Source organism: Podarcis cretensis (assembly GCF_951804945.1).
Source record: "Podarcis cretensis genome assembly, chromosome: 10".
Lineage (NCBI taxonomy): Eukaryota > Metazoa > Chordata > Lepidosauria > Squamata > Lacertidae > Podarcis > Podarcis cretensis.
In genome coordinates this window covers 3,325,575-3,352,830 of record NC_137179.1, presented here as the reverse complement: position 1 = coordinate 3,352,830, position 27,256 = coordinate 3,325,575, and the positions used below count along the sequence as shown (strand labels likewise).

General features: G+C 47.0%; 2 protein-coding genes across 5 annotated transcripts; one reads left to right on the top strand and one right to left on the bottom strand.

The window, feature by feature from the left end:
• Positions 1–126: 126 nt before the first annotated feature.
• Positions 127–7,135, bottom strand: LOC307225255 (regenerating islet-derived protein 3-gamma-like). The gene is made up of 6 exons (XM_079993168.1): positions 7,097–7,135; positions 4,968–5,046; positions 4,045–4,157; positions 2,234–2,377; positions 1,662–1,773; positions 127–668 (listed from the first exon to the last, which is right to left on the bottom strand). The coding sequence occupies exons 2-6, from the start codon at positions 5,032–5,034 to the stop codon at positions 595–597; spliced, it is 510 nt and encodes a 169-aa protein (XP_079849294.1). The 5' UTR covers positions 5,035–5,046; positions 7,097–7,135; the 3' UTR covers positions 127–594.
• Positions 7,136–13,453: 6,318 nt separating this feature from the next.
• On the top strand, positions 13,454–21,225 carry LOC307226071 (C-type lectin lectoxin-Thr1-like). Of its 4 annotated transcripts, none has more exons than XM_079994479.1 (6): positions 13,454–13,587; positions 15,798–15,875; positions 17,659–17,753; positions 18,727–18,867; positions 20,135–20,249; positions 20,936–21,225. In XM_079994479.1, exons 2-6 carry the CDS (start codon positions 15,818–15,820, stop codon positions 21,001–21,003), a joined length of 477 nt encoding a protein of 158 aa, XP_079850605.1. In that variant the 5' UTR covers positions 13,454–13,587; positions 15,798–15,817; the 3' UTR covers positions 21,004–21,225. The 4 variants fall into 4 exon arrangements, with proteins under 4 accessions (XP_079850605.1, XP_079850603.1, XP_079850604.1 ...); XM_079994477.1 differs by having other exon boundaries at positions 17,656–17,753; XM_079994478.1 differs by lacking the exon at positions 13,454–13,587 and adding an exon at positions 14,996–15,135 and having other exon boundaries at positions 17,656–17,753.
• The last annotated feature ends 6,031 nt before the right edge of the window (positions 21,226–27,256 follow it).

Genomic DNA, 27,256 nt, shown 5'->3' with positions numbered 1-27,256 from the left:
GACCTTTGGAGGGGGGGGAAGGTGGGATCTGAATGTCACAATAAACAACTATTTCAAGAAGACAGAGGACATGAACGCAGAATTGCATGCACAGAAAGAGGTTTATTGTCACTACGGAGGAAGACAGGAGCTGGCCAGAGAGAGAGAGAGAGAGAGAGAGAGAGAGAGAGGAGACAGCTTGCAAAGGTTTGCATTTCCATGATGTGGTCTGGGAAAGGGGGTTCCAAATTTGGCCCCATCACTTTGCAAAGCAGAAGGAAAGCTTCGTTTACTCAGCTAACCAGTCCACAAAAGCATCTCATCTCTTTGCAGAAAAGGGAGACAGGTTTCATATCTCATGGGGCAAACTTCCCAGTTGGGGGGGATGTACTGTTGCTCACAGCTCTGGATTTGGCTAGGTCTTAGTGGAATCAAGAGTCCAAACTGGATTTATTTGGGGAAGCCCCTCATGTTTTTTCTGCTCCAGGCCAATAGAGGAGGGGAGGGAATAGATTTCCTGCAGGTGGACAGAGTAGTTAAGAAAGCGGGCTGGCCTTGGACCTGTTGGGAAGCTGGAGGTCTGTGGGTGTTCCTCTCAGGCCCAGGGTTTCAGGCCTAATAGGTGGCCTTGTATTTGCAAAGGTATGGCAAGGTAGTCGTACAGGAACGCTGGATCCATTTCTGGGAACCTGCAGGGCAGAAGGTTGAGAGAGAATGTTAGGGAGTGTCCAGAAATTGGGAGAGAATGTAGATTTCCTTTTGAGTAAATAAAGTATTTCCTTCCCTGTTTTGGAGAGGGAGACAATTACGAGGAAAAGCAACGAAGAGATTTGATAAATACGTAAGCAGAAGTCTTTTGAACAAGCCATTCTGCTTTTGCCAGTAGGGTGTGTGTGTGTGTGTGTGTGTGTGTGTGTGTGTGTGTGTCATACAGAACCCTTGGTTTGTGAGATCTTTGTGATGTTTGAGATGTTTTCTAGCATTCCCCATGCCTGCATGAATGAAACTTCACTGAAGCCACCTATCAAAAAGCTGAATTCTGCATTTAAATTAAGTTCCAACTTTTTCCATGGGGCAGAGTTCCCTGTGCCCAACTCTGGGCCAAAGAACCACTCTAGACTTTGCCCACTGACCCCAGTGGAGGTAACATTCAAAAACAAAAATGCAGCCCAGGTGATACAAAGTGCCAAGTATAAAGAGGAAACTAGTGGGGTTCTCTCTCTGGAGCCCCATCTCTTCCTGTCCTCATTTTTGTTGCCAAGCCCTTTCTGCACAGGAATAAGTAACTCTGTCCTTTTCATTTTTTGCCAGTTTCCCATTTTCCCATTCTTGAGTTCTATATTTCCACATCAGTTTGTGATTCTTGGTGGGTTTGATTATTTAGCTCCTCCTGAACATTCATCAGCATTTTAAGGCCACATGACCCAGAAGCTGTACGCCAGCTCCCTCGACCAGTAAAGCGAGATGAGTGCCGCAACCCCAGAGTCATTCGCAACTGGACTTAACTGTCAGGGGTCCTTTACCTTTACCTTTACCCAAATATATGTGTTTTTGCACACACTTGGTTGGAGAACTGCATTGCAACATCCAGAGTGTCTGAGGAAGGATTTGTTTTAGTTTCCCTCAATTCCTTGAACGGAATGGGGTTTCCTCCTCCTTCCCCAGTCTCTCTTCCTGCATACCTGAATAAGAAAGAGAGACACATTCACTTGAAGAGATTGAGTGGCTGATGCTCCTGCCGTCCCAGAGGGGTTGAGAGAAGACAGATCCATCGCTCCATTCCCAGATCATATTCTGGAGAGAGAGAAGGAGAAAGGAAGGTCTTGTGATAAAAGGGTAATGCAAGCCCATTGCTCCCCACATCCCCAGAGAGGACACAGCTGGGGAATCAGCACAACTGACAAAGCCAATAAGTTGGTTGGAGTCTCCAGCGGCTGGAGCCATAAAGATAAAAGGGGACTGACAATTTGTACAGTGGTGGGGAGATGTCACAGAATCTGTGACATTATAGATAGTGCAATGAGAGTTGGGAAGGAGGAAAGACAACGAGGATCTGGAGCTGGAGTTCCAGAACCTCCCACAGAGCCACTCCGAGAAATAGTCCCATCTCCAAATGAGGACTTCAAGGTTTGACGTTTGGGGAAGGAAGTGGCTTCAGAGGGAAGTGAGAGCCGGTGAGCTACATCTGAAGGACCTCAAGGGAGCTGAGGGGCTCGTACAGTCAGCATCTTCAGAGAGTCCTAAAGGCACCTACCACGTGGTAGCTACCACGGTCAGCTACCAGGCCGATCCAGACGTTGCTGGAGCCATATTGTCGCAGGTAACTGTAAACCACATTTGCTTCCCTTGCAGAAAGAATGGAGGCCAGCTGGGACCCATGTCTCCTCTGGCAGCTGACCTGCAGGGAGAAGAAAGGGGGAAACCAGTGAGATGCTGCCCAGAGCCAGGATTCCCAAGGAGTCGGCCCTTGCTCCTCTCTCTCTCTCTCTCTCTCTCTCTCTCTCTCTCTCTCATCTCTTTTTTATTATTATTGCAAAGTAAATACATCAATACCAAACCATACATAACGAATAATATAAAGGGGGAAAATAAAGCAGAAAAAGAAGAAGAAAAGAAAAGAAAAGTAGACAGTAAAAGAATAAAGAAATACAATACAATAAACACTATTTTACAAAATAATAATAGTAATAGACTCCCATCACTCTCACAACACTTTCTTTCACATATTATATTTTATCTGTTGCAGGAATTTATGTATAGGTGGTGGGGCTGTTGCCCCTCCAGCAGATATCATGCACATGCAGCCCACTGCCAAAAGCAGCACAATCACTTTTGTGACTTTTGTGATTTGTCCCCACAAAACACTTCATCACAGTTTCTTCCTATCTATTCAAAGGGCCTCTGCTGCACAATACCAAATGTAAGAATTGAGTGATAAATGTCTCTGTGTACTGGCTCACTGGGAAAACTTCAGAAATTCATATAGACATGTGAGCTCAGCTACTCACAGCCCCTCTGCCTGAGTGATAATCCCTGGCCTCCTGATACCTGAGTGCCAGACAGGTAGCCATTCCAGAAATAAGAAACCCAGAGGAAGACAAAAGGGTGTGATTAACTTGGCTGGAAAACAGGGAAATGTAAAGATCTCTTTTGTTACACTTGATGGGTATTTGGTGGAGGCAAGGGGAACCATGGGGCAGGGTCCAGGGTGCTCAGATTACAGCCACCAGACCTCCCTTTTCATGATGTAAACATGATGTATTAGTGATGCAGTTTGGGGGGGGTGTAACATGGGGATTAGCAGCTAATAAAAGTTTGGGGGCTCTTTGGTTTGGAGCTTCCATCTTGTTCCACCTTGGAGCAGGTGGGAGTCCTGTCGTGACAGTCTTCAATAAAGACCAAGCCTACTGGCTGCTGTTTTGCTCTGGTATTTCTGGCTGGTGTCCTTGTTTTGGTTTTGTTTTTTGTCCAAGGGAGCCCTCAGATTTCCCCGTTAACAATCTGTATTATTTTCCCCTTTTCCATTCACGAGGTCATTCTAGACACAGCCAAAATTTTACATTAGAACCTTGTCTTTCTAAATAATCATTCAAGCACTTCTGTTCCTTCTTGACTGTAATCACTGGCTTTAGTCTTATTATGTCCGTCAATTTGGCCAGTTCCAAATATTCACATAATTTACATAACCATTCCTCTTTGGTCAGTACCTGGTTACCCTTCCAGTACTCAGCCACCAGGATTCTCACCACTGAGGTCGTTTACAAAAAGAATTTAGTATTTTCTCTAGAAATATCACAACAACAACAACAACAACAACAACAACAACAACAACAATTTATTTATACCCCACCCATCTGCCTGGGTTTCCCCAGCCACTCTGGGCAGCTTCCAACAAAACACTAAAATACAATAACCTATTAAACATTAAAAGCTTCCCTAAACAGGGCTGCCTTCAGATATTCAGTATTCCCAAAAGGTATGTTTCTGGTCTTTTGCTATGTGAAGTTCTTAGTAACTTGTTCATTTCTTCATTTATTTCTTCTCGTTCCCCCTGGTGAAACTTACCTCGGCATCATCCCACGAGCGGCTGGAGCTAGAATACTCGTAGCAGTACTTTCTGTAGAAGAGGGCTCCTGCAGGGCAGGGAGCGCGAGCGCTCTGGGTGCGATTGGCGGCACCTGTGAGGAATTGGATTGAGACTGGAATAGATGCTGCAGACCACCAACCCTTTCCTTGAAAGATGGAGCCCCTCAAGGAAGCCCTGGCATTAGGAATCGGGAGGTTCCTTCTGGCTCTTTCCAAACTAAACTTTCCCCCTTGACCTGCCACCGGCTCACACCCCTCTGTATGGGAACCCAAACGTTATTGCCAAAATGGTAGCAGCACAGTGTTGTCCATGCAGCTCCAGCAGGGGCTTTTCCACATCTGATCTGTGATATAATAATAATAATAATAATAATAATAATAATAATAATAATAATAATATTTATACCCTGCCCATCTGGGTGGTTTCCCCAGCCTCTGGTTTGGTAGAGGCAGAAGGAGAAATTGCAATGGATAATAATAATAATAATAATAATAATAATAATAATAATAATTTATACCCCGCCCATCTGGCTGGATTTCCCCAGCCACTCTGGGTGGCTTCCAAAAAAAATTAAAGTACAATAAATCACCAAACATTAAAAGATTCCTGGAACAGGGCTTCCTTCAGATGTCTTCTAAAAGTCTGGTAGTTATTTTTCTCTTTGACATCTGGTGGGAGGGCGTTCCACAGGGCGGGCGCCACCACTGAGAAGGCCCTCTGTCTGGTTCCCTGTAACTTGGCTTCTCACAGTGAACGAACCGCCAGAAGGCCCTCGACGCTGGACCTCAGTGTCTGGGCGGAACGATGGGGGTGGAGACGCTCCTTCAGGTATACAGGACCGAGGCTGCTTAGGGCATTAAAGGTCAGCACCAACACTTCTTCCCCTTCTACTAATGCTCACCTTCTGCCAAAGAGTTCAGGATCAGGCAGCCCAACAGGCAGAGTCCAAGGTAGACCACTTGCCCCATCTTCTGGTTCTCCTGGGAAAAGAAAGTGTCAACAACATTCATCCCAGCTAAGGGCATGGCATTTCCAGAAATGATGGGTCCATTGTGTGGCACAGGGTGTGTGTGTATTTTTTGGGCTTTGAGCTTGTGATCATTCAAAATTCAAAAAACAGGCAATGCTAAGTTGCTTATAAGACCCAAACTATCTCATCTGCTTTGACATCATCAAATATTGCTGCAGCACAGCAGCCAGGTTCAATATTTTCCAAGTCATACGAAAAGCAAAGTTAGCTGTGTTGCGGTTTGTAAGAAAAATCTCCAGGTGCTTTTGGGGGCAATACCATTTTGAACACCAGGACCCTAAACTGGAAGAAGAGGCTTTTACACCCCCTGAATATGGCACTTTATTCCACGAGAGAACATCTACTGGGAAAAGTCACCCAGTTTGGTTTCTGCTTCTGGAACACCTAAAATTAATTCCCGCCTTTGCTAATATATGGACTGCCTCTTTCCTCCCCTTTCTGCCTCTCTTTTCTACCTTTCAGGGGACAGAGAGAGACCTGGGGAACAACAACCACTTCTTGTGTTTCCAGAGAAGGGGGAGCAGCCACAGTTATGCGTCTTTCTCCTCAGTGGAACAGCCCAAAATGGTCGGCTTACCCTGAGCCTTGGCTCTGCAAGGAGCTTATGGGGCTCATACAAGCCTTTGCAGGCAGAGGCAGAGCAAGCCGATTGGGCACCTGGGGGGGGGTCCGCATGCCCTGCGCCCAGAGGCGGGGCCAGCGGCCCATGGGACTGGGCAAGCCAGGGCAGGATGCTCCATGGGGCCTCCGAGGAATCTGTCGGACTTGCGTTCGGCCAAGCTATTCCTCCGGTCGAGTCCTCCGACGTTGATTAACGACCTGAGCCTTTGATGAGGCTCCAGGCATGTTTCCCCATTACGCAGAGTATACAGCAGCATGTGGAAGGACGAGAAATATGAGCTACATGCTAAGAGTTTTATTTTCTAACTACTCAGACAGAAAAGAAAAATACATCCTCTCTCTGTGAGAGCAGAGAGGCAACGGGAACAAATGAACAGGAAACAAGTAATATAAACATCCGTCTCATGTGAGACTTCCAGTAGCCTGGAGTCTCTGGAATGTAAACAGAGCCTTGTGACTCCAAGCACTGCACAGTGGCAATAAATAGAAACCTATCAGGTTTCTGCCTGCCTCCTCCCATTCAGCAGCCTTACAGTTGAGGGGGAGGCAGCTGGCGGACCGTTTGGGGCAGCATGGAGCCCGTGGGTGCCCAAGCCACCGTGCCACTCCCAGGAGAGATGCGTGGCTCAGGCGCGCTGAAAGCCCTCCGGTGAGTGCCACATGCCATTTTGTCACCCCCCTCAGTGGTGACATCCGGGGCGGAATGCCCCCACCGCCCCCTTCCTCCCCCCCTGCTTGCAGGGATTCAGTCTTTGTGTTTCAACCTTTTTTTTGCCACCCCAAGCCCTGCCCAGTGATGCCGGAGAACTCTGCCCAATACAGAAAAGGAATCGGAAATTGCTGCCACTCCTGAGATGGTCTGTGGTCAGCAACAGCAACCAGTAAGCAAATGTGATTGATATTAGTTCACATCACAGTAATTTTTTTTTAAGCTCACAAACAATATGAAACAATGTTTGTGAGGTTTTCCTTTTTTCCTTTTACATTGTTTTGATGTTTCCTTTACATTGGCATGGATGTAAGTTGCATAAATAGTTACACAGCTGACGTTAAACAGTGGACGGTGAGAGGAACGACAAAAACTGAGACGGAACTGCAGCAGAATGGAAACAGGTCTGCTTGCAAGGAATGCAGGTTGCAATGAAAATAGTTGCCATCTTACATTCCCAGTCCTGCCCCGTTCCTGCTGGCCCAGAAGGGGTGCCCATTCCCTTATTGGCTTCCTCTTCCTTCCAGTAAAATACATTCTAGGCCAGTGGAGAAAACCTTTCTCCCCAGGGTCTGTGGCGCTGCTGACCTGTTTTCTCGAACCGTTTCTCTGCTAGGAAACGCAAGACTGTTTTGAGGGTTGCAACGGCAAAGAGGTAGATGGATCTCACCTGTGTCCTTCTCTCCTACTGTCTTGCTGTGGCTGATCTGGAGTCAAGGGCGATTCTTGCAGCCTGTGTAGGTGCTGTCCACCCCTGGACATATTTATAGGAAGAGGACAATGCAGAAGGGAGACAAAGGTGAAGCCAACAAACCCTACACAACTGACCACAAAGCAAACAGGGTTGGGTGATGAGCCATTGGGTGTCTTTTCATGAACCTGACAGATGATAAGTGAAGGTGTCAGGTGGTCATTAGCCCAGGGAGAAAGGTTGGGGTTCAATTCATTAATTTGATTTGATTGCATAGCCTTTTTTCTAGTAACCCTTGGCAGCCCAACCACCACAGCCCAGGGATAATGAGAATCAAGATGTCATTTCCTTGTTCCTTGTGTTGGAGGAACAACACAGTACTTTGTGCTGTTGCTGGCTTTGTGGTGGTTTTCTTCTTCTGCTTCGCTATTGAGACCTCTGACCAGATATTTGCACTGGGGCTCTGTCTATGTTCCCATGGCATAACCACACAAGACATGACATTTCTGGACGCCCAAGTTACGAGAAGTAGCAGGCAAGCAACAGAGGCAATAAATCGAAATTAATGAGCCGTGCCTTCAGCAACAACACTTGCCTTTGCCTGCCGTGGGTCTTTCAACATTCGATTTAATTGGATACCAGGCGTTCTAGTTTTAGGAGAGAGGCAGAAAAGCTGTTCTCTATCCACTTTCTCTTTACCATTCATAGTTTTACCAATTTTTATCCTGTTACCTCTTATCTGCCTTTTTTCCAAACTAGAAATTCTCACATGCACAACATTTATTATTTATTATTTATACCCTGCCCATCTGGGGGTTGTATTAAAATACAATAAAACATCAGACATTAAAAACTTCCCTAAACAGGGCTGCCTTCAGATGTCTTCTAAAGGTCTGGTAATTTTTCTTCTATTTGACATCTGCTGGGAGGGCGTTCCACAGGGCGGGCGCCATCACTGAGAAGGACCTCTGTCTGGTTCCCTGCAACCTCACTTCTCGCAGGGAGGGAATTGCCAGAAGGCCCTCGGAGCTGGACTTTGGTGTCCGGTCTGAACGATGAGGGTGGAGACGCTCCTTCAGGTATACTGTGCCGAGTGGTTGTGGAACAACTCCAGGCATGGACCTGGAGAATGTGGACCGTTTGGATCCATTCCAGTCGGGATTCAGGCCTCACCATGGGACAGAAACTGCCTTGGTCGCACTGGTCGATGATCTCCGGTGGGCTAGGGACAAAGATGAAAGCTGTTTCCTAGTTCTGCTGGATTTCTCAGTGGCCTTTGATACCATCAACCATAACATCCTTCTGGACTGTCTAGAGGAGTTGGGAGCTGGGGGCACTGTTATACAGTGGTTCCGCTCCTTACTCCTGGACCGTGTCCAGAAAGTGGTGTTGGGGGATGAGTGTTCGGACCCCTGGGCTCTCACTTGTGGGGTGCCTCAGGGCTCCATCCTCTCCCCCATACTTTTTAACACCAGAATTCAAAAGCATCCATTCTTCGGCGATCAGCCTTCTTTATGGTCCAGCTCTCACTTCCATATATCACTACTGGGAAAACCATAGGTTTAACTATAAACTACTGACTTCCTGAAAATCACTGCAACCACCCTTCCCCGCCCATATGACCTGGGCTGCTGTGCGTATGAGAAACCTGGTGGACAAGTAGCAGCAAGGACAGGCTGACAGGCCCATCTGCTTCATCCAACCAAGTTTCCATCACACATGTCATAAGGGAGTCATTTGATCATTTTGTAGATAAAATGCACGGCACGATCTCATTTCTCAATCACCTAGGTACTGGTCATTTTTATAGGTTTTTTTATAGAAGCTACATTGGGGAATGCAAAAGGGGATTGGGAAGGAATGATGCTACTTCTTGTATGCCATTTGACTGTTCACAATACCTATGAATTCATTTTATCATCCTGTTGTTTTAGCACTCCACACAGCCACCTCCATAGAAACGTGTTTTAAGCCATGTACCTGAACTAATAATCTTCATTAGCATCTGGTATCTGCACAAGTTAATTCCTAGCATTAGCTGAAAATACATACTTTGTCATAAAGTTAACCACAAGTCTGGGCATGGAATGTTTCCCCATTTTAAGGGTCAACACTTAATTTTTTTACGAACAGATAGGTAGCCGTGTTGGTCTGCCATAGTCAAAACAAAAAAAATAAATAAAAAAAAATTCCTTCCAGTAGCACCTTAAAGACCAACTAAGTTAGTTCTTGGTATGAGCTTTCGTGTGCATGCACACTTCTTCAGATACACTGAAACAGAAGTTTCCAGACCCTTCTATATAGTGAGAAGGTGGGGAGGGGTATTACTCAGAAGGGTGGTGGGAATGGGTGATTGGCAGATAGCTGTGATGAGCCTGTTGACGACTCTTAACGACTGCAATAGGTCTTACAGGAAAAAGCAAGGGGTGAGAAGGTGAAAAATGGCTTTGTCATGTATAATGAGATAAGAATCCAAGGTCTTTGTTCAGACCAGGACTCTCCATGGTTTTAAGTTTGGTGATAAGTTGCAATTCAGCAGCTTCTCTTTCCAGTCTATTTCTGAAACCAGAAATAGACTGGAAAGAGAAGCTGCTGAATTGCAACTTATCACCAAACTTAAAACCATGGAGAGTCCTGGTCTGAACAAAGACCTTGGATTCTTATCTCATTATACATGACAAAGCCATTTTTCACCTTCTCACCCCTTGCTTTTTCCTGTAAGACCTATTGCAGTCGTTAAGAGTCGTCAACAGGCTCATCACAGCTATCTGCCAATCACCCATTCCCACCACCCTTCTGAGTAATACCCCTCCCCACCTTCTCACTATATAGAAGGGTCTGGAAACTTCTGTTTCAGTGTATCTGAAGAAGTGTGCATGCACACGATAGCTCATACCAAGAACTAACTTAGTTGGTCTTTAAGGTGCTACTGGAAGGAATTTTTTTTGTTTTTTTTACGAAGATTGAAAAAATCATGATTGTCTTTCAAAAGTGGCAGTGCTACGAGAATGTGATCCTGGAACACATCATTTTGATCATAAATATCTGAACTTTTTCCATCTCTACAATGTCCTTTTTCAGGCAAAGTCACCTGAAGACCATGCCAAGCGTCTGGGAGGATTGGCAGAGTACCAGGAATGTGACCAGGAGATTAGGACTTGCCACCAAGCCTGCGGGGGAAGCCCTGGTGAGTTTGGGGACTGCCACTTCCTCCTTCCTCCTCCAATTCTGCATGTTGGTTCTTTGCATCCTCTATTCAGATTCGAAAGCTGGCAGGTGTCCAAGGAGTGCCCCGGTCTCTTTTTACTGCAGCCTGAGTTTTGCATTGCTTATTCCTAATCATATCATTGCACACCTATTTGCACAGCACTTATGTAAGGTATTTTGCCTATTTTCATTGTTGAAAGTTTTACCTATCTTTAAAGAAACTGAGGCATGTTGCACATGTGTTCTGCTTGCAGATTTGCCATAATGGGCATCTGGTTGGCCATTGTGGAGAACAGATTGCTGGACCAGATGGGCCCCCTTTGGCCTGATCCAGTAGTCAGGCTCTTCTTAGGTGCAGGGGGACCTGGAAATGGCTTCAACTTTACCTTCCCTGCACCCACCTTCCACTCACGTGACATTAATGCTGTCAGGTGAACCAGTTTTGTATAGCACTGTGCATGAAACAGAAGCTCTAAGGTGCTGGTAATCCAAAGTAGCAGAAAGTTGCCCCCAGTTCCAGTCGCCTCACAGAGGCAGCTTAAGGTTCAAAAATGTTTACTGCTACAGAAGATAAGGCTTCAGTAATACAGTTCCGGACATTGATCTATACATACAGCTTTGCAGATACAGATACAGTGAGGGGAAAAACATATTTGATCCCCTGCTAAATTTGCCCGTTTGCCCTCTGGCAGGTTTTTTTTGGGGGGGGGGGGTTCCTGTTATTCTGTCTTTCACAGCTACAGTAAACCTACCATTAAAATTATGGACTGGTCATTTCTTTGTCAGAGGGCAAATGGGCAAATTTAGCAGGGGATCAAATACTCCCCCCCCTCACTGTGTATACAAGAAGAAAGCATTTCTGTTGCTCCAGCAATCCAAGACATAACCCAGACTCTGACTCACAGATGGATTCACTGACTGACAAATGAGCAGGTTTGCCCTAATCATTTATAGAGCAACTGGCTTGGCTGATCTTGAACCGGTTGGCTTATATCAGGTGATTTGTGCCCAGGAAAGAGATTATCCCCTTCCTCTGTGTCCAGTTCCTCCAACATAAAAATAAGAATCAAGCACAGAAGCCTCCGAGATCATCTGACTCCTCCATGCCCTTTTCTAATAACCAGGGTGAGCTGAAAACAGCTCATAAAAGCAACAAAGGATTAACAAATTAAAACACTTCCTGGTACAAAATAAATATATAAGAGAGGGGATGTTGGGAGCTGCGATACAGAGCTCAGGCTTCCAAGAGGGGTGGGGTGAGGGTGCTGCTGACTGGTGATGGGGTTGGGGGGCAGGCTTGGTAAGAAGAGCCGGCTGGATCAGGCCAATGTCCCATCAGGATCCGAGCACCAGAGCAATGCTCTCCCCTCCTGCGGTTTCCAGCAGCTGGGATTTGGAAGGAGCTGTGGGGCAGAACATAGTCTTCATGGCTAGTAGCCATCAATACCCCTTCCAAAATTCAGCTCTCTTGGATGCTCATGAGTTCTAATGTCATGAGAGAGCGGAGAAACTTTCCCTGATTCACTCTCCCCATGCCCTGCGTAATTTCATGAACTTCGATCACATCATTACTCGCCTGTTCTCTAAAGTGAAAAGTCCCGAATATTTCTCCCTTTCGTCATAGGGAATCTGGAAGTTGAGCCTTATGAGGAATGGTTGAAGGAGCTGGGTATGTTTAGTGTGGGAAAGGGCTGTCATGTGGAAAAGGGAAGAAGCTTGTTTTCTCCTGCTCTGGAAGGGAGGACTCGATCCAATGGCTTCCAGCTACAAGAAAGGAGATTCCAACGACAGTGGTACCTCGGGTTACGAACGCTTCACATTACATTTTTTTTGGGTTACGACCGATTGTAACCCGGAAGTAAGTTGTCCGAGCTCTCAGAGGCTGTCGCCGCCTGGCAGCAAACCCGGACATCCACAGGGCCTATGGAGCTCTCGGAGGCCTCCGCGAATCCTGGGAACCAAACCGATTGTGATTGTGGAAGAGGACCCTGAGTCCCCTCCAAACAGTAAGGGCACGTAAGAAAAGAAATAAATGTTAATTTTTTTCATCTAAAATACTGTCTTATCTATTTTATAGTACAGCACATTGATTATTGCCTGCATTTTATGGGTCAATGGACATTAAATTAGTGTTAAATTGCTTTTTTAGGGGGTGTTTTTCATCATCTGGAACGGATCAACCCACTTTCCATTACTTTCAATGGGAAAGTCCGCTTCAGGTTAAGAACAGGCTTTCGGAACCAATTAAGTACTTAACCTGAGGTACCACTGTAAACATCAGGAAGAACTTTCTGGCAGTAAGAGCTGTTCAGCAGTGGAACAGACTACCAAGAGAGCTGGTGGCCTCTCCTTCCTTGGAGGTTTTTAAGCAGATGTTGGGTGGCCAGCTGTCCTGGATGCTTTAGCTGAGATTCCTGCATTGCAGGGGGTTCGGCTAGATGACCCCTTCTGACTCTACAATTCTGTGATTCTATGATAGGGGAGTTGCTACATTCCCTAAGGATTTATTTGTTTATTTATGTGCCTCTTTCTGCAGGCTGGGGTTCGGCTTGCTTACTTCAGTCATCTGGTGTGGGCATCAGAGAGCAGTGAGAATTAAGGTGAGTGGTCTCTCTTCTCTTCTCCCTCTTTCTCTTGGTGAGGAATGTTTGAATAGCCTGGTTTGTTTTCAGGGAAAGCCCCAGGCTTTCGTCCAGGAAGGATATGGTAAAATTCTATTAGGCAAATTATTTCAATGGAACTTTGATGTGAGTGGTTGGGACAAGTCTGAGTCATCCACTCACTCAGTTAATTGCCTACCATTGAGACAAACCAAAGGCTACGAGTAATAATAATAATAATAATAATAATAATAATAATAATAATATATTTATACCCTGCCCATCTGGCTGGGTCTCACCAGCCACTCTGGGCGCCTTCCAACAAAAGATTAAAAATACATTAAAACATCAGTCATTAAAAACTTCCCTAATCTCAGGGAACGTTATTCATACACTTGTGTTTGTACAACATAAAACTCATTTGAAGCACACTATTGTCCCACTACAAGCAAAATGTTTCCTTATTTCTGGGTCATGGTTGCCCTTAAACAAAAGCCAACTGTGTCCTTTTGTGCTCCCTCCTATCTATGCAAATGCAAACCCACTAGACTCTCACTAAACCCTCAAGAGGATATAAATGACTCAGAACGGTTTGTTTTTGTCTCAGGAGAAGCGTGAGTTGCCACACCAGCAGATACATCATCCATTCATCCAGGTGGACAGGTGAGTAGCCAATCTGGTCCCTTTGTCCAGGGTTCAACAGCAGCCAAATCCCTGCAGAAGAATCCTACTGCCCTGTGCAAGTGAATTCTCTCAACCTGGGTATGAGTTTTGGGGGCACCTCAATGCCCTAAGATTAGTGGTTTTCAACCACTGTGCCGTGGGGTGCCTTGAAGGATGGTCGGGTTTCCCGGGCAACACTGGGCTCTGTCCCTCTGTCCTTCCCTTCCTCCCCTGATGCCCTCTTGCGTCTCTGCCTCCCAAAGGCTTGCACAGCTGTTTGTTGCAGCAGCCGTGGCTACAAGATCCACAGGCTAATGGTGCCTCTGGGGCTGGCCAGGGGGTGCTGGGTGCCAGGAGCTGAGGTGGCCCCAGTGTAAGCAAGCAAGCGGGTGAGGGAGCACAGCCAGCCAGTCCACCAGCCCTTGCTGTTGTGAATGGATAGACAAGTCCCAGGCCCCTGTGGGGCAGTGTGAGGAGGCACCTCTCCTTGGGGCAGGTGGGGCAGCTCAGAGACCAGGGATGGCAGCGGCGGCAGCAGCTACTCAGAGGACTCCCTAGGAGAGGAGAGGAGATAAGAAGCTGAGGGATCACTCCACAAAAGAGGGTGGGCCCTCAGGCTGGATCTGGCAATTGTCATCACAGATGGGGGGCATTCCAAAGGTTGGGCACCAATCGCCTCTCTCAGCCCCATCTCCTCTTTCTCCTTGACGTGGGACACGGGTGGTGCTGTGCCGATCAGAAGGTGGCGGTTCGAATCCCCGCGATGGAGTGAGCTCCCCTTGCTCTGTCCCAGCTCCTGCCAACCTAGCAGTTCGAAAGCACACCAGTGCAAGTAGATAAATAGGTACCATTGTGGTGGGAAGGTAAACGACGTTTCCATGTGCTCTGGTTTCCGTCATGGTGTCCCATAGCGCCAGAAGCAGTTTAGTCCTGCTGGCCACATAACCCGGAAAGCTGTCTGTGGACAAACTGTGATAGCCCGTGAATCTGATTCAGAGGCTGAACCGGAGGAATCCCAGCCTGCATAGGAGTCCCTGCCTCCAGGGCCGGCTGAGCTGGGGCAGGGCCTTGATTCTGAAGCGCCTGCACCTGTGCCGGATCCTCAGGAGCAGACACCCGATGTATCCACTCTGGCTCCTGGGGTGATTGAGGACCCATTGCCTACAGGTTCGCCTCTCCCAGCCCTGTCAGGGGAAGGTGAGCCTCCCCCTGGGTCCAGTAACCCTCTAGCCTCTCCTGAGCTGCAGAGGCTCAGGGCACAGAGGCGGAGGGAACTGGTTTCTCTCAGGAGGAGTGCTCGCCTTAAGGCCAGGAGAGGCGGGTCACCTGTGGGCCGGGACCGCCCCTGGCCTCAGAGAAGATAAAGGCCAGTCAGCCCGGTCCCAGGTTGCGGGTGCAACGATGTTGGAAACCTGTTTCTGCCAGCACCCAGACCTGTCTTTCCGGGGTTCCCGACCACGCCCGGCTTTTTGCTTTGAACGCAGCTTCCCCCATGGTGGACAGTCTCCAGACCCTCGGCCCAGGACCGGACTTTGACCACGCCTCACAGTAAACCCCCCCCCCACCGGGACCAGCACACAAACGCTGGCTCCCTCAGCCTGAAAGCGAGATGAGAGCAGCAACCCCATAGTTGCCTTTGTCTGGACTTACCGTATTTTTTGCTCTATAAGACTCATTTTTTCCCTCCTAAAAAGTAAGGGGAAATGTGTGTGCATCTTATGGAGCGAATGCAGGCTGTGCAGCTATCCCAGAAGCCAGAACAGCAAGAGGGATCGCTGCTTTCGCTGTGCAGCGATCCCTCTTGTTGTTCTGGCTTCTGAGATTCAGAATATTTTTTTTAAATAATATTTATTACTTTTAAAGCTTACAAAAAAGAAAGAGAAGAAAAGAGACAAGAGAAAAAACAAAAGAGAGAAAAAACAATACAATACAATATATAAACAATACAAAACACAACCTTAACACATTAAACTAAACACATTAAACAAAACAAAACAAAACAAAAACAATTTAAAAACATACATCATACCTTTTCCATACTCTGTCTTTCATTCCCTTGTTTCACGGACCTCCTCTCAACTCCCTCCCCCCCCCCCTTGTTTCCCTCCTCAAAAAACTTGGTGTGTCTTATGGTCTGGTGCGTCTTATAGAGCGAAAAATACGGGTAACTGTCCAGGGGTCCTTTACCTTTACCCTTTTTCTTCCCACAGAACAGGAAGGAAAACTAAAGATGGGGCGTTTGGCTTTCTTTGGTCTCAGCTTCCTAATTGCTGCTCCTTTCTTGAGAGGTGAGTTCCTTCCTTCCAGACAGAGCTAAGGAAAACCTTGGGCTCCTTGAGGAAAAGGTGGGATAGAAATGCAACAAACAAACAAGCATTCAGGTCTGTCGTGCCAGTTTGGGAAGTGCAGAGTTGCCTCTCCAACTCCAGTTAAGCACAGTTGTGGTGTGCATAAACGTTTTGGATTATTATTTCCACAGCTATAGGCGTAGAAAGCCTTACGTCATCCTGATGATTCTGAGGAAGTCCCAGGAGAAGGATTTTGCCATCTCCCAAATGATTCACGAGATCATTCCAGAAAATCTTGTCTTGTTGAACTGTCTCTGCACAGCCACCACCAATTATGTGCTGCCACAGAAAGAAATATGTGGGCACAGGCATCTGCAGGGATTTCCCTCTCAAAACATGGAGAGGGGGGAGCAGGCCAGTTTCTCATACAAAAAATGAGAAGAATGGTGCCTGAAACTTTTGCCTCAAATCTGAGGTGGCCCCATCCCCTCCAAGGATAATTTCTTTTGAAAGGGCAAGTTTCTAGCATTGCTAAAAGCTTGCTCTCTCTTCAGACACCCAGGTCCTTGGATGAAATTATTAAACTGGAATAAATTTTCTGCTCTTCTGTCCCCACAAGATCACAGGATTCTTCGCTGGTTTCCCTGCACCACTTTCCTGTCTGCTCCACCTGCTTCTCCTCACAAACTTGAGTGTCATTCCACGGACACCCCTCCCTCCCGCATTACCCCAACATCACAACCCTCAAGAACTGTCTGATTCCTTATGTTTAGTTTTATCCGTGGGGTCCTTTGATGATTCTGGTGATTCCCCATGTGGCCCTCGAGGTTCAGTCAACCTTCACTGGCTGACTGGGTATTTGGTGTGGCAAATCCTGCCCTGTGGAACTCCCTGCCACTAGAGGCTTGTCAGAAAGCACCTCTGCCTTCGTATGAAAACTGTGCTGCTTTGGCATGCATTCACAGTGTGAATTTCTCCTCCCTCTCTCTCCCTCTCTAATTTTTTATTCGTTTTCCAAATTATTACAGATTAGACCAAATTACTTTAATTTAATACAATTTCTTAGAAAAAAACGGTTTCCCGCTCCTGTTGCAAATATAGGTCCATCACTTCCTCATGTAGCCACTTCATCTCTTCTTTGTTGTTGTACAGTCGTTTAGTGGTGTCCGCCTCTTTGTGACCCCCTGGACCAGAGCACGCCAGGCACTCCTGTCCTCCACTGCCTCCCGCAGTTGGCCAAAGTCTTGGAGCCTCAGCTTCAGGATCTGTCCTTCCAGTGAGCACTCAGGGCTGATTTTCTTCAGAATGGATACGGTTGATCTTCTTGCAGCCCAAGACATCTCTTCTTAATCCTTTTCTTGATGTTAGACCATTCTCGCAGCTGACCATAATTCTTTCCTTACATACAGCACCTCTGTTATTTCTCATAAATATAAAACCCATTTCACCTGTGTAGTCCTTCACAGATGTTCTCAGACCTTGTGTGCTGTGCCGTTTAATTGCTATCTTCCTTTGTTCAGTTCACCACAGTGTTTACAAGGTCAATTCACATTCTGTTCCCTCAGCTGTTTCTCATTTTTAACCAACTGCTATCTGCAGATGTTTCCTTTATGTTTTTAGTTACATTTTATGGATATTTATGGACTGATATCGTTCCGCTTTGTGTGTCGTGAGCTGCCTAGATACAGATGGGAAAGTGAGGATTGCAAATATCTAAAGAGATAAATGAAAATCAATCCCAGGCCAAGTTCTGACTGGGCTTTTCCTTTGACTTCCTGAGCAGGTGCTGAGGCTGCCTGCTGCCATATGGAGTGGTTGCCGTACGGTTCCTATTGCTACAAACTCTTCAGCGATAAAGTGAGGTGGGCTGAGGCAGAGGTAAGTACGGCCTCTTGGCTTTGGTCAAGAGCTGATGGATTGATTGATCAGTTTACTTATATGCCGATTTTGCACAACAAGCCCATAACGTCCTGCAGCAAACCTTAAAAACATCCAAACGCAGAGCACTAGAAATACAAATATCTTCTTCATAATAATACCTTTATTGTCAATGTAAAACCTGTGTACACTAAAATTAACTGAGCCCCACCACACAAACACTCAATCTCATTGCACTCTGTGTGCTTGTCGCACAACACACCAACCCCAAAAGTCAGTTGCACTATATTATTATTTTCCATTCAGCAGCCTAACAGCCCACGGATAGAAACAGTTTTTTAGCCTGTTGGTACAGGTGATTATACTTCTATATCTCCTGCTCGAGGGTAGAAGATTAAAGAGGCGCTAGCCGGGGTGTGAATCATCCCTGAGAATTTTCCTCACTCTCCCTTGCGATGTCGTCTAGCGGGCTCAGGGAACAGCCCATGATATCATGAGCTGTTCACCACCCTCTGTAAAGACTTTCTGTCTGTTGGCTGTCAAGCCAACGTACCACACTGTGATACAATACGAGAGGGCACTTTCTATTGTGGACCAGTAGAAGGAGGTCATCAATTGTCGTTTAACATTGTTCTTTCATAAGACCCTGAGGAAATGGAGTCTCTGTTGGGCCTTCATAACCACCTGAGTTATTACTATTATTGGCAGGGGTGGGGGGGAACGGGTCACGTGACGTCAGTGCCCCAGTTAGGTATACGTGCAATTTTAGACAAAGGGCAGGAAAACAAGCTCTGCCGCCAGCATTCAGGGCTTACTCTGAGTTTTGGGGTGGCACGGAAGTGCCCAAGATCCTCTTTCCCACCTGCAAACGCTTTGGGCTTCCATGCATATTCCTTCATCCCTGCCCTTTACTGAATCCTCCCTGATTTCCTGCTCTTTGGGTAAAAATGACATTTCTCTTGCCCTCTCCCAGATTGCCTGCCAAGATTACTTCCTCGGCAGTCACCTGGCCTCCATCCACAGCGCAGAACAATCTGCTGAGCTGGCCAAGTACATCATTAAATACCGCAAAGATGGAAGCCATGTCTGGATTGGAATGCGTGACCCCCTGAAGGTGGGTTTGCTGGCTTATTGTAGCTTCTAAGGTGCTTTTGGACTCCAATGCAGGTTGCGGGGGGGGGGGCTTGTAGAAAGATGCTGAACTTAATAAGAGGGCAGGGTGCCCCCAGCCCCAGAATGTCAGTATTTTTCACTCCATAAGACGCATGCAACCATAAGATACACCTAGATTTTAGAGGGGTAATGCAAGAAAAAAAATGTTCTTTAAAGGGGGCGCTGAGCAGAGCCTGTATGCATCCCAGGTTATGCTCAGCGCTCCTTTTCACTAGCCGTGTGGAGCATGTGTGTGGCGCTTGCGGGCTTTTCCCTGAGGAGGGAGAAGGTCCCTCCTCAGGGAAAAGCCCCCAAGAGCCCCCAACACGCTCTGCGCACTCTCTAAAGGGAGTGTGGCTCTTGCTGGCTTTTGCGGAAGGTGGGGGAAGGGACAGTGTGACTAAGCCAGAAGCTAGAACAGAGAGAGGGAGTGCTGCGCAGCGATCCCTCTCGCTGTTCTGGCTTCTAGGATAGCTGCACAGCCCGCATTCGCTCCATAAGACGCAAACACATTTCCCCTTACTTTTTAGGAATGAAAAGGTGTGTCTTATAGAGCGAAAAATACAGTATTTGGAAATTCATTGGGATTCTTCATTGTTGTGAACCATTTTCATATCTATTTATTAGTAGCAGAATAATTTAACTTTTAAAAATACTATGCACTGCGGTCACACTGGCCGAGTGGTTACTATTTAATTTATTGCATTTGTATTCCACCTCTCCTCCAAGGAGTGGAAAGTGGTCCCAACTAAAGAATAATGGGAACTTAAGTTGACAGAATATGCGCAGCTTGCAGACTTAACGTATAGAATAAGAGAACAAAAAGGACACACATTTAGAGAAGATTGGAAAACATTGATTGAATATATGGGAAATAACTGTGTACAACTGAAAACGCTGGCAGCACTAAGATAAATTCAACAGTGTAAACAAGTTTTGATGGATGCAATAATGGAATACTGAATGGTACAGTTTCTGTAAAATATGCAGGGGTTTATGATTTGCAGAATGAACCGTGGAAAGAGAAGAAGGGAAGCCATTGACGTCTTAAGGATGTAAAAATTGTAAATTGTAAAACAGAAAATTTAATTATATATACGTATATGTAAAAAAAGAGTGTGAGCAGCTGCTGCAAGGAGACTCCAGGTCTCCCATCTGCCTAACGAGAGCCTCGTCTGGGCATCTTTGCTCTCTTCCCTGACAACCAAACTGCTTTTCTGTCCACACAGAACCGGCAGTGGCAGTGGACGGATCGGTCTTCAAACAGCTACAAGAACTGGAATGCTGGAGAACCCAACAACCTCAAGAACAACGAGAACTGCGTCGATCTTTGGGCTGACACAGGTGAGCCCAGAGGGAGAGCTTCTTGCTCTGGCACCCAGAGCAGCGCACATGTGGGGGGCTGGCTTGTGCGCGTCTCAGGGGGCGTGGCGCACGTGGGGGGTGGTGCGTGGTGAGTGGCATGTATTCCAGGGGCAGCGAGTGATGTCACGCCCCCCCCCGAATGACACCCGGGGCAAACCCCCGCACCCCCCTTCCTCCACCAGTGGGTGAGCCCAGGTGACGTGGGCATGTTGGCGAGAGCGGGGGGAGGGCAATGAACTGAGCAGCCCAGTTGGGGAACCTCCTAGGAATGGAGGGTGTGCTTGCAGAAGGAGAGATTTCTTTGAATCTTATTAACCATCAGGGTAAAGGTAAAGGTATGCCTGGCCATTAGGCCCAGTCGTGGACAACTCTGGAGTTGCGCACTCATCTCGCTCTATAGGCTGATTGGAGCCGGCGTTTTTCCGCAGACAGCTTCTGGGTCCTGTGACCAGCATGACTAAGCTGCTTCTGGCAAACCAGAGCAGAGCACAGAAATGGCGTTTACCTTCCCACTGGACTTGGAAGCAGCAGCAGCAAAAACTGACCACGTTTCTGCTTGAGTTCTCCGATATCCCTAGCAATATCTCAGTGACATCCATTACAATATTAAACCTTGGAAAATCTCAGAGTGGAGCATGAGACACAGGTTCTCTTTTGCTTTCCAGGATACCTGAAGTGGAACGATGAGAACTGCAACTCTGTTTGTTCGTACCTCTGTCAGTACAAACTCTAGGATGGAGTCCCCGTTTCTCATCACCTGAGAAGGCAGGGTCAGGAAGAGACACCCTTCAGATAAAGGAAAGGGGATATTCCTGCAAGGACCCCATCTCTACATCCTTTTATGATCTCTCCTTGTTGATTGGTGGTTAGTTTGCTTGCTTACGTCTGCTGGTTGTTGATCAGAAAAATGTAACGTCCAATAAACTTCATCTTTATCTCTTTGTTCATTGAATAAGATTTTACTTACTGCTTTCTCTGTATTTCAGGAGTTGTGTAAGACTTAATCCTCCATGACTTCTAACGTACATACCTCTTATGTATATTTACATAAAATATAAAATGCTCATTAAAAATACTGAAGGCAAGCCAGTTTATCAAATTTATCAAAATAGAAGCAAAACTTGCATAATATATGAAAATGCGTGTTAAAATGACACGTGTGGGTTAGGTTGCCAAATCAAAAGAAGTCTTCAGCCCACGAAAGCCCATGTGGGTCCCCAATAAACCCCCCTTTGAAGGCAGAGGCATTAGCATGCAGCCAGATAACAGTTGCACTGACACCACAAATAATCACCCTTAAGCACTTAAGCCTTAAGTACACTTAAATGGGTGGCGCTGTGGGTTAAACCACAGAGCCTAGGACTTGCTGATCAGAAGGTCAGAGGTTCGAATTCCATGACGGGGTGAGTTCCCATTGCTCGGTCCCAGCTCCTGCCAACCTAGCAGTTTGAAAGCATGTCAAGTGCTAGTAGATAAATAGGAACCGCTCCGGCAGGAAGGTAAACAGTGTTTCTGTGCACTGCTCTGGTTCGGCAGAAGCGGCTTAGTCATGCTGGCCACATGACCCAGAAACTACTCGTGAGAAAAGGGAAAAGTTGACAGCTATGAGTTGGGACCTCATTCGTTTTCCATTTAGGGGCTAATGAAACACAGTTGTTGCATACATTAATAACCTTTTTTTGACACCTGGGAATTTCTGACTGAATTATCCCCAACAGAAAGGACTCTGGGTTTTTTTTGGGTGGGGTGGGGTTAGTAGTTTTAAATATCCCCCCCCCCCAATTCATTATGGATCATTTCCCAATACTCTTTTACCACATGCGACGGAACATTCCCTCTAGGGCAGCCACAGTCTCAGTCTAGCCTACCTCACAGGGTTGCTGTGAGGATGAAATGGGGAAGAGGAGAGCGATGTGCACCACTTTCCACTTCTTGGAGGAAAAGCGGGATACAAATGCAATAAATTAAATAGTAACCACTCGGCCAGTGTGGCCGCAGTGCATAGTATTTTTAAGAGTTAAATTATTCTGCTACTGATACATAGACATGAAAATGGTTCACAACAAGGAAGAATCCCAATGAATTTCCAAATACTGTATTTTTCGCTCTATAAGACGCACTTTTTCCCTCCTAAAAAGTAAGGGGAAATGTGTGTGCGTCTTATGGAGTGAATGTGAGCTGCGCAGCTATCCCAGAAGCCAGAACACCAAGAGGGATTGCTGGCCTCCCTCTTGCTGTTCTAGCTTCTGGCTTAGTCGCGTTCTGCCCCTTCCCCCACCTCCCGTAAAAGCCAGCAAGAGCCACGCGGAGCGTGTGGGGGGCTCTTGGAGGCTTTTCCCCAATGAGGGAGACGGGCTGCCTTTTCCCTCCTCGGGGAAAAGCCTGCAAACGCCACACACACGCTCCCCACGGCTAGTGAAGGGGAGTGCTGAGCAGAGCCTGGGATGCATACAGGCTCTGCTCAGCACTCCCTTTAAAGAATATTTTTTTCTTGCACTCCTCTAAAAACTAGGTGCATCCTATGGTCAGGTGCATCTTATGGAGCGAAAAATACCGACATTCCAGGGCTGGGGGCACCCTGCCCTCTTATTAAGTTCAGCATCTTTCTACAAGCCCCCCCCCCCCGCAACCTGCATTGGAGTCCAAAAGCACCTTAGAAGCTAAAATAAGCCAGCAAACCCACCTTCAGGGGGTCACGCGGTCCAATCCAGACACGACTTCCATCTTTGCGGTATTTAATGATGTACTTGGCCAGCTCGGCAGATTGTTCCGCGCTGTGGATGGAGGCCAGGTGACTGCCGAGGAAGTAATCTTGGCAGGCAATCTGAGAGAGGGCAAGAGAAACGTCATTTTTACCCAAAGAGCAGAAAATCAGAGAGGATTCAGTAAAGGGCAGGGATGCATGGAAGCCCAAAGAGTTTCCAGGTGCGAAAAAGGATCTTGGGCTCTTTCGGGGCACCCCAAAACTCAGAGTAAGCCTTTCCTGCCCTCCATCTAAAATCGCATGTATACCTAACTGGTGCACTGATGTCACGTGACCTGTACCCCCCCCCCCCGCCAAGGACAGTGACAGCCCCCTCCTTGAAAAATATGTGGGAATGAAGACCCCTAAGCCCCCACTACTCGGCACCTCAATACCTATGAATTAGCATATGTAGATTTGCAACAAGGGCTTGCACTATTGCTCTTCCAAGCCCCCCCCCCATTCTGTATTTCGTATATTTGCATATTTGAATTTGTATATTTGTGTCCTCTCATATTGTATCACAGTGTGGTATGTTGGCTTGACAGCCACGGAGGTCTTTACAGAGGGTGGTGAACACAGCACATGATATCATGGGCTGTCCCCTGAGCCCGCTAGACGACATCACAAGGGATCTTTGCCTTAAGAGAGCAAGGAAAATTCTCAGGGACGGTTCACACCCCGGCCAGTGCCTCTTTAATCTTCTACCCTTGGGCAGGAGATATAGAAGTATCAGTCATACCAAAAGGCTAAAAAACAGTTTCTATCCATGGGCTGTTAGGCTGCTGAATGGAAAATAATATAGTGCAACTGACTTTCGGGGTTGGAGTGTTGTGAGACAAGCGCACAGAGTGCAATGAGATTGAGTGTATGGGGGGGAAGGCTTGGTTAATTTCATTGTACACAGTTTGTACATTGACAATAAAGGTATTATGATGATGATGATGATGTTGATGATGAAGATATTTGTATTTCTAATGCTCTGTGTTTGGATGTTTTTAAGGTTTGCTGCAGGACATTATGGGCTTGTTGTGCAAAATCGGCATATAAGTAAACCGATCAATCAATCCATCAGCCCTTGACCAAAGCCAAGAGGCTGCACTTACCTCTGCCTCAGCCCAGCTCACTTTATCGCTGAAGAGTTTGTAGCAGGAGGAACCGTACGGCAACCACTCCATGTGGCAGCAGGCAGCCTCAGCACCTGCTCAGGGAGTCAAAGGAAAAGCCCAGTCAGAACCTGGCCTGGGGCTGATTTTCATTTACAGTGGTGCCTTGCAAGACAAAAAGAATCCGTTCCGCGAGTGTCTTTCGAAGTAAGCCCATTGACGGATTAGCGGATTAGCGCTATTAGCGGCTTAGCGGCTTTTAGCGGATAAGCGGATAAGCGGCTTAGCGGCTTAGAAAAAGGGGGGGAAAGGGGGAAAAACCCGCAGGAACTCGCAAGACATTTTCATCTTGCAAAGCAAGCCCATAGGAAATTCATTTTGCGAAGCGCCTCCAAAACGGAAAACCCTTTAGTCTAGCGAGTTTTCCGTCTTGTGAGGCATTTGTCTTGCGGGGCACCACTGTATTTGTTTAGATATTTTCAATCATCACTTTCATGCATCTGTATCTAGGAAGCTCACGGAACTCAAAGCGGAACGAAATCAGTCCAAGAATATCCATAAAATGTAACTAAAAACATAAAGGAAACATCTGCAGATAGCAGTTGGTTAAAAATGAGAAACAGCTGAGGGAACGGAATGTGAATTGACCTTGTAAACACTGCGGTGAACTGAACAAAGGAAGATAGCCATTAAATGGCACAGCACACAAGGTCTGAGAACAACATCTGTGAAGGACTACACAGGTGAAATGGGTTTTATATTTATGAGAAATAACAGAGGTGCTGTATGTAAGGAAAGAATTATGGTCAGCTGCAAGAATGGTCTAACATCAAGAAAAGGATTAAGAAGAGATGTCTTGGACTGCAAGAATATCAAAGCGATCCATTCTAAGGGAAATCAGCCCTGAGTGCTCCCTGGAAGGACAGATCCTGAAGCTGAGGCTCCAAGACTTTGGCCACCTCATGAGAAGAGAAGACTCCCTGGAGTCTCCCTGGAGGCAGTGGAAGACCGGAGTGCCTGGCGTGCTCTGGTCCAGGGGGGTCACGAAGAGTCGGACACGACGAAACGACTAAACAACAACTTAGAAGAGATGGAGTGGCTACATGAGGAAGTGATGGACATATGTTTGCAACAGGAGTGGGAAATCTATTTTTTTCTAAGAAATTGTATTAAATTAAAGTAATTTGGTCTGATCTGTAATAATTTGGAAAACCAATAAAGAAATGAGAGAGGGAGAGAGAGGGAGGAGAAATTCACACTGGGAATGCCTGCCAAAGTAGCACAGTTTTCAGACGAAGGCAGGGGTGGTTCCTGTCAAGCCCCTAATGGCAGGGAGTTCCACAGGGCAAGATTTGCCACACCAAATACCCAGTCAGCCAGTGAAGGTTGACTGAACCTCGAGGGCCACATGGCGAATCACCAGAATCATCAAAGGACCCCACGGATCAAAACTAAACATAAGAAATCAGACAGTTCTTGAAGATTGCGATGTTGGGGTAATGCGGGAGGGAGGGGTGTCCGTGGAATGACACCCAAATTTGCACAAAGCAGGCGGGTGTGAGAAGCAGGTGGAGCAGACAGGAAAGTGGTGCAGGGAAACCAGCGAAGAATCCTGTGATCTTGTGGGGACAGAAGAGCAGAGAATTTCTTCCAGTTTAATAATTTCATCCAAGGACCTGGGTGTCTGAAGAGAGAGCAAGGTTTTAGCAATGCTAGAAACTTGCCCTTTCAAAAGAAATTATCCTTGGAGGGGATGGGGCCACCTCAGATATGAGGCAAAAGTTTCAGGCGCCATTCTTCTGGTTTTTTGTGTGAGAAACTGGCCTGCTCCCCCCTCTCCATGTTTTGAGAGGGAAATCCCTGCAGATGCCTGTGCCCACAGATTTCTTTCTGTGGCAGCACATAATTGGTGGTGGCTGTGCAGAGACAGTTCAACAGCACGAGATTTTCTGGAATGATCTCGTGAATCATTTGGGAGATGGCAAAATCTTCCTTCTTGGACTTTCCCAGAATCATCAGGCTGACATAAGGCTTTCTACGCCTATAAAGGTAAAGGTAAAGGTAGCCCTGACCGTTAGTTGCGGTCTATCCAGTTGCGGATGACTCTGGGGTTGCGCGCTCATCTCACCCTATAGGCCGAGGGAGCCAGCGTTTGTCTGCAGACAGCTTCTGGGTCATGTGGCCAGCATGACTAAGCCGCTTCCAAACCAGAGCAGCACACGGAAACGCCGTTTACCTTCCCACCGAAGCGGTACCTATTAATCTACTTGCACTTTGAGGTGCTTTTGAAGTGCTAGGTTGGCATGAGATATGAAACCTCTCTCACTTTTCTGCAAAGAGATGAGATGCTTTTGTGGACTAGTTAGCTGAGTAAATGAAGCTTTCCTTGTGCTTTGCAAAGTGACGGGGGCCAACTTTGGAACCCCCTTTTCCCAGACCACATCATGGAAATGCAAACCTTTGTAAGCTGTCTCCTCTCTCTCTCTCTCTGGCCAGCTCCCGTCTTCCTCCGTAGTGACAATAAACCTCTTTCTGTGCATGCAGTTCTGCGATCATGTCCTCTGTCTTCTTGAAATAGTTGTTTATTGTGACATTCAGATCCCACCTTCCCCCCCCCCCTCCAAAGGTCCATGTGACAGACATGGTTCTCCCTCAACCCCATTCCATCCTCACTACAGCCCTGTGAGGTAGGCCAAGCTGAAAGATCACGATTGGTCCAAGATCACCCAGCAGGAGCATCGTTGCTGTGTGAGGATTCGAACCCTCATCTCCCAGGTCCTATGAGTGCAAGAGCCAGAATGCCACACGGACATAGGCCATTGGGGTGGGGGAGGTGATGCCAGCCTTAGGATACCAACACAAGAATCTGGGGTCCTGCCTTTGCTACTTCTGTAGGGATCCCCAACCAGCCATCAATACATTTTAATGTCTTCTTAATCTTTGTTGGGACGCAGGTGGCGCTGTGGGTTAAAGCCTCAGCGCCTAGGGCTTGCCGATCGAAAGGTCGGCGGTTCGAATCCCTGCGGCGGGGTGCGCTCCCGCTGCTCGGTCCCAGCGCCTGCCAACCTAGCAGTTCGAAAGCACCTCCGGGTGCAAGTAGATAAATAGGGACCGCTTACCAGCGGGAAGGTAAACGG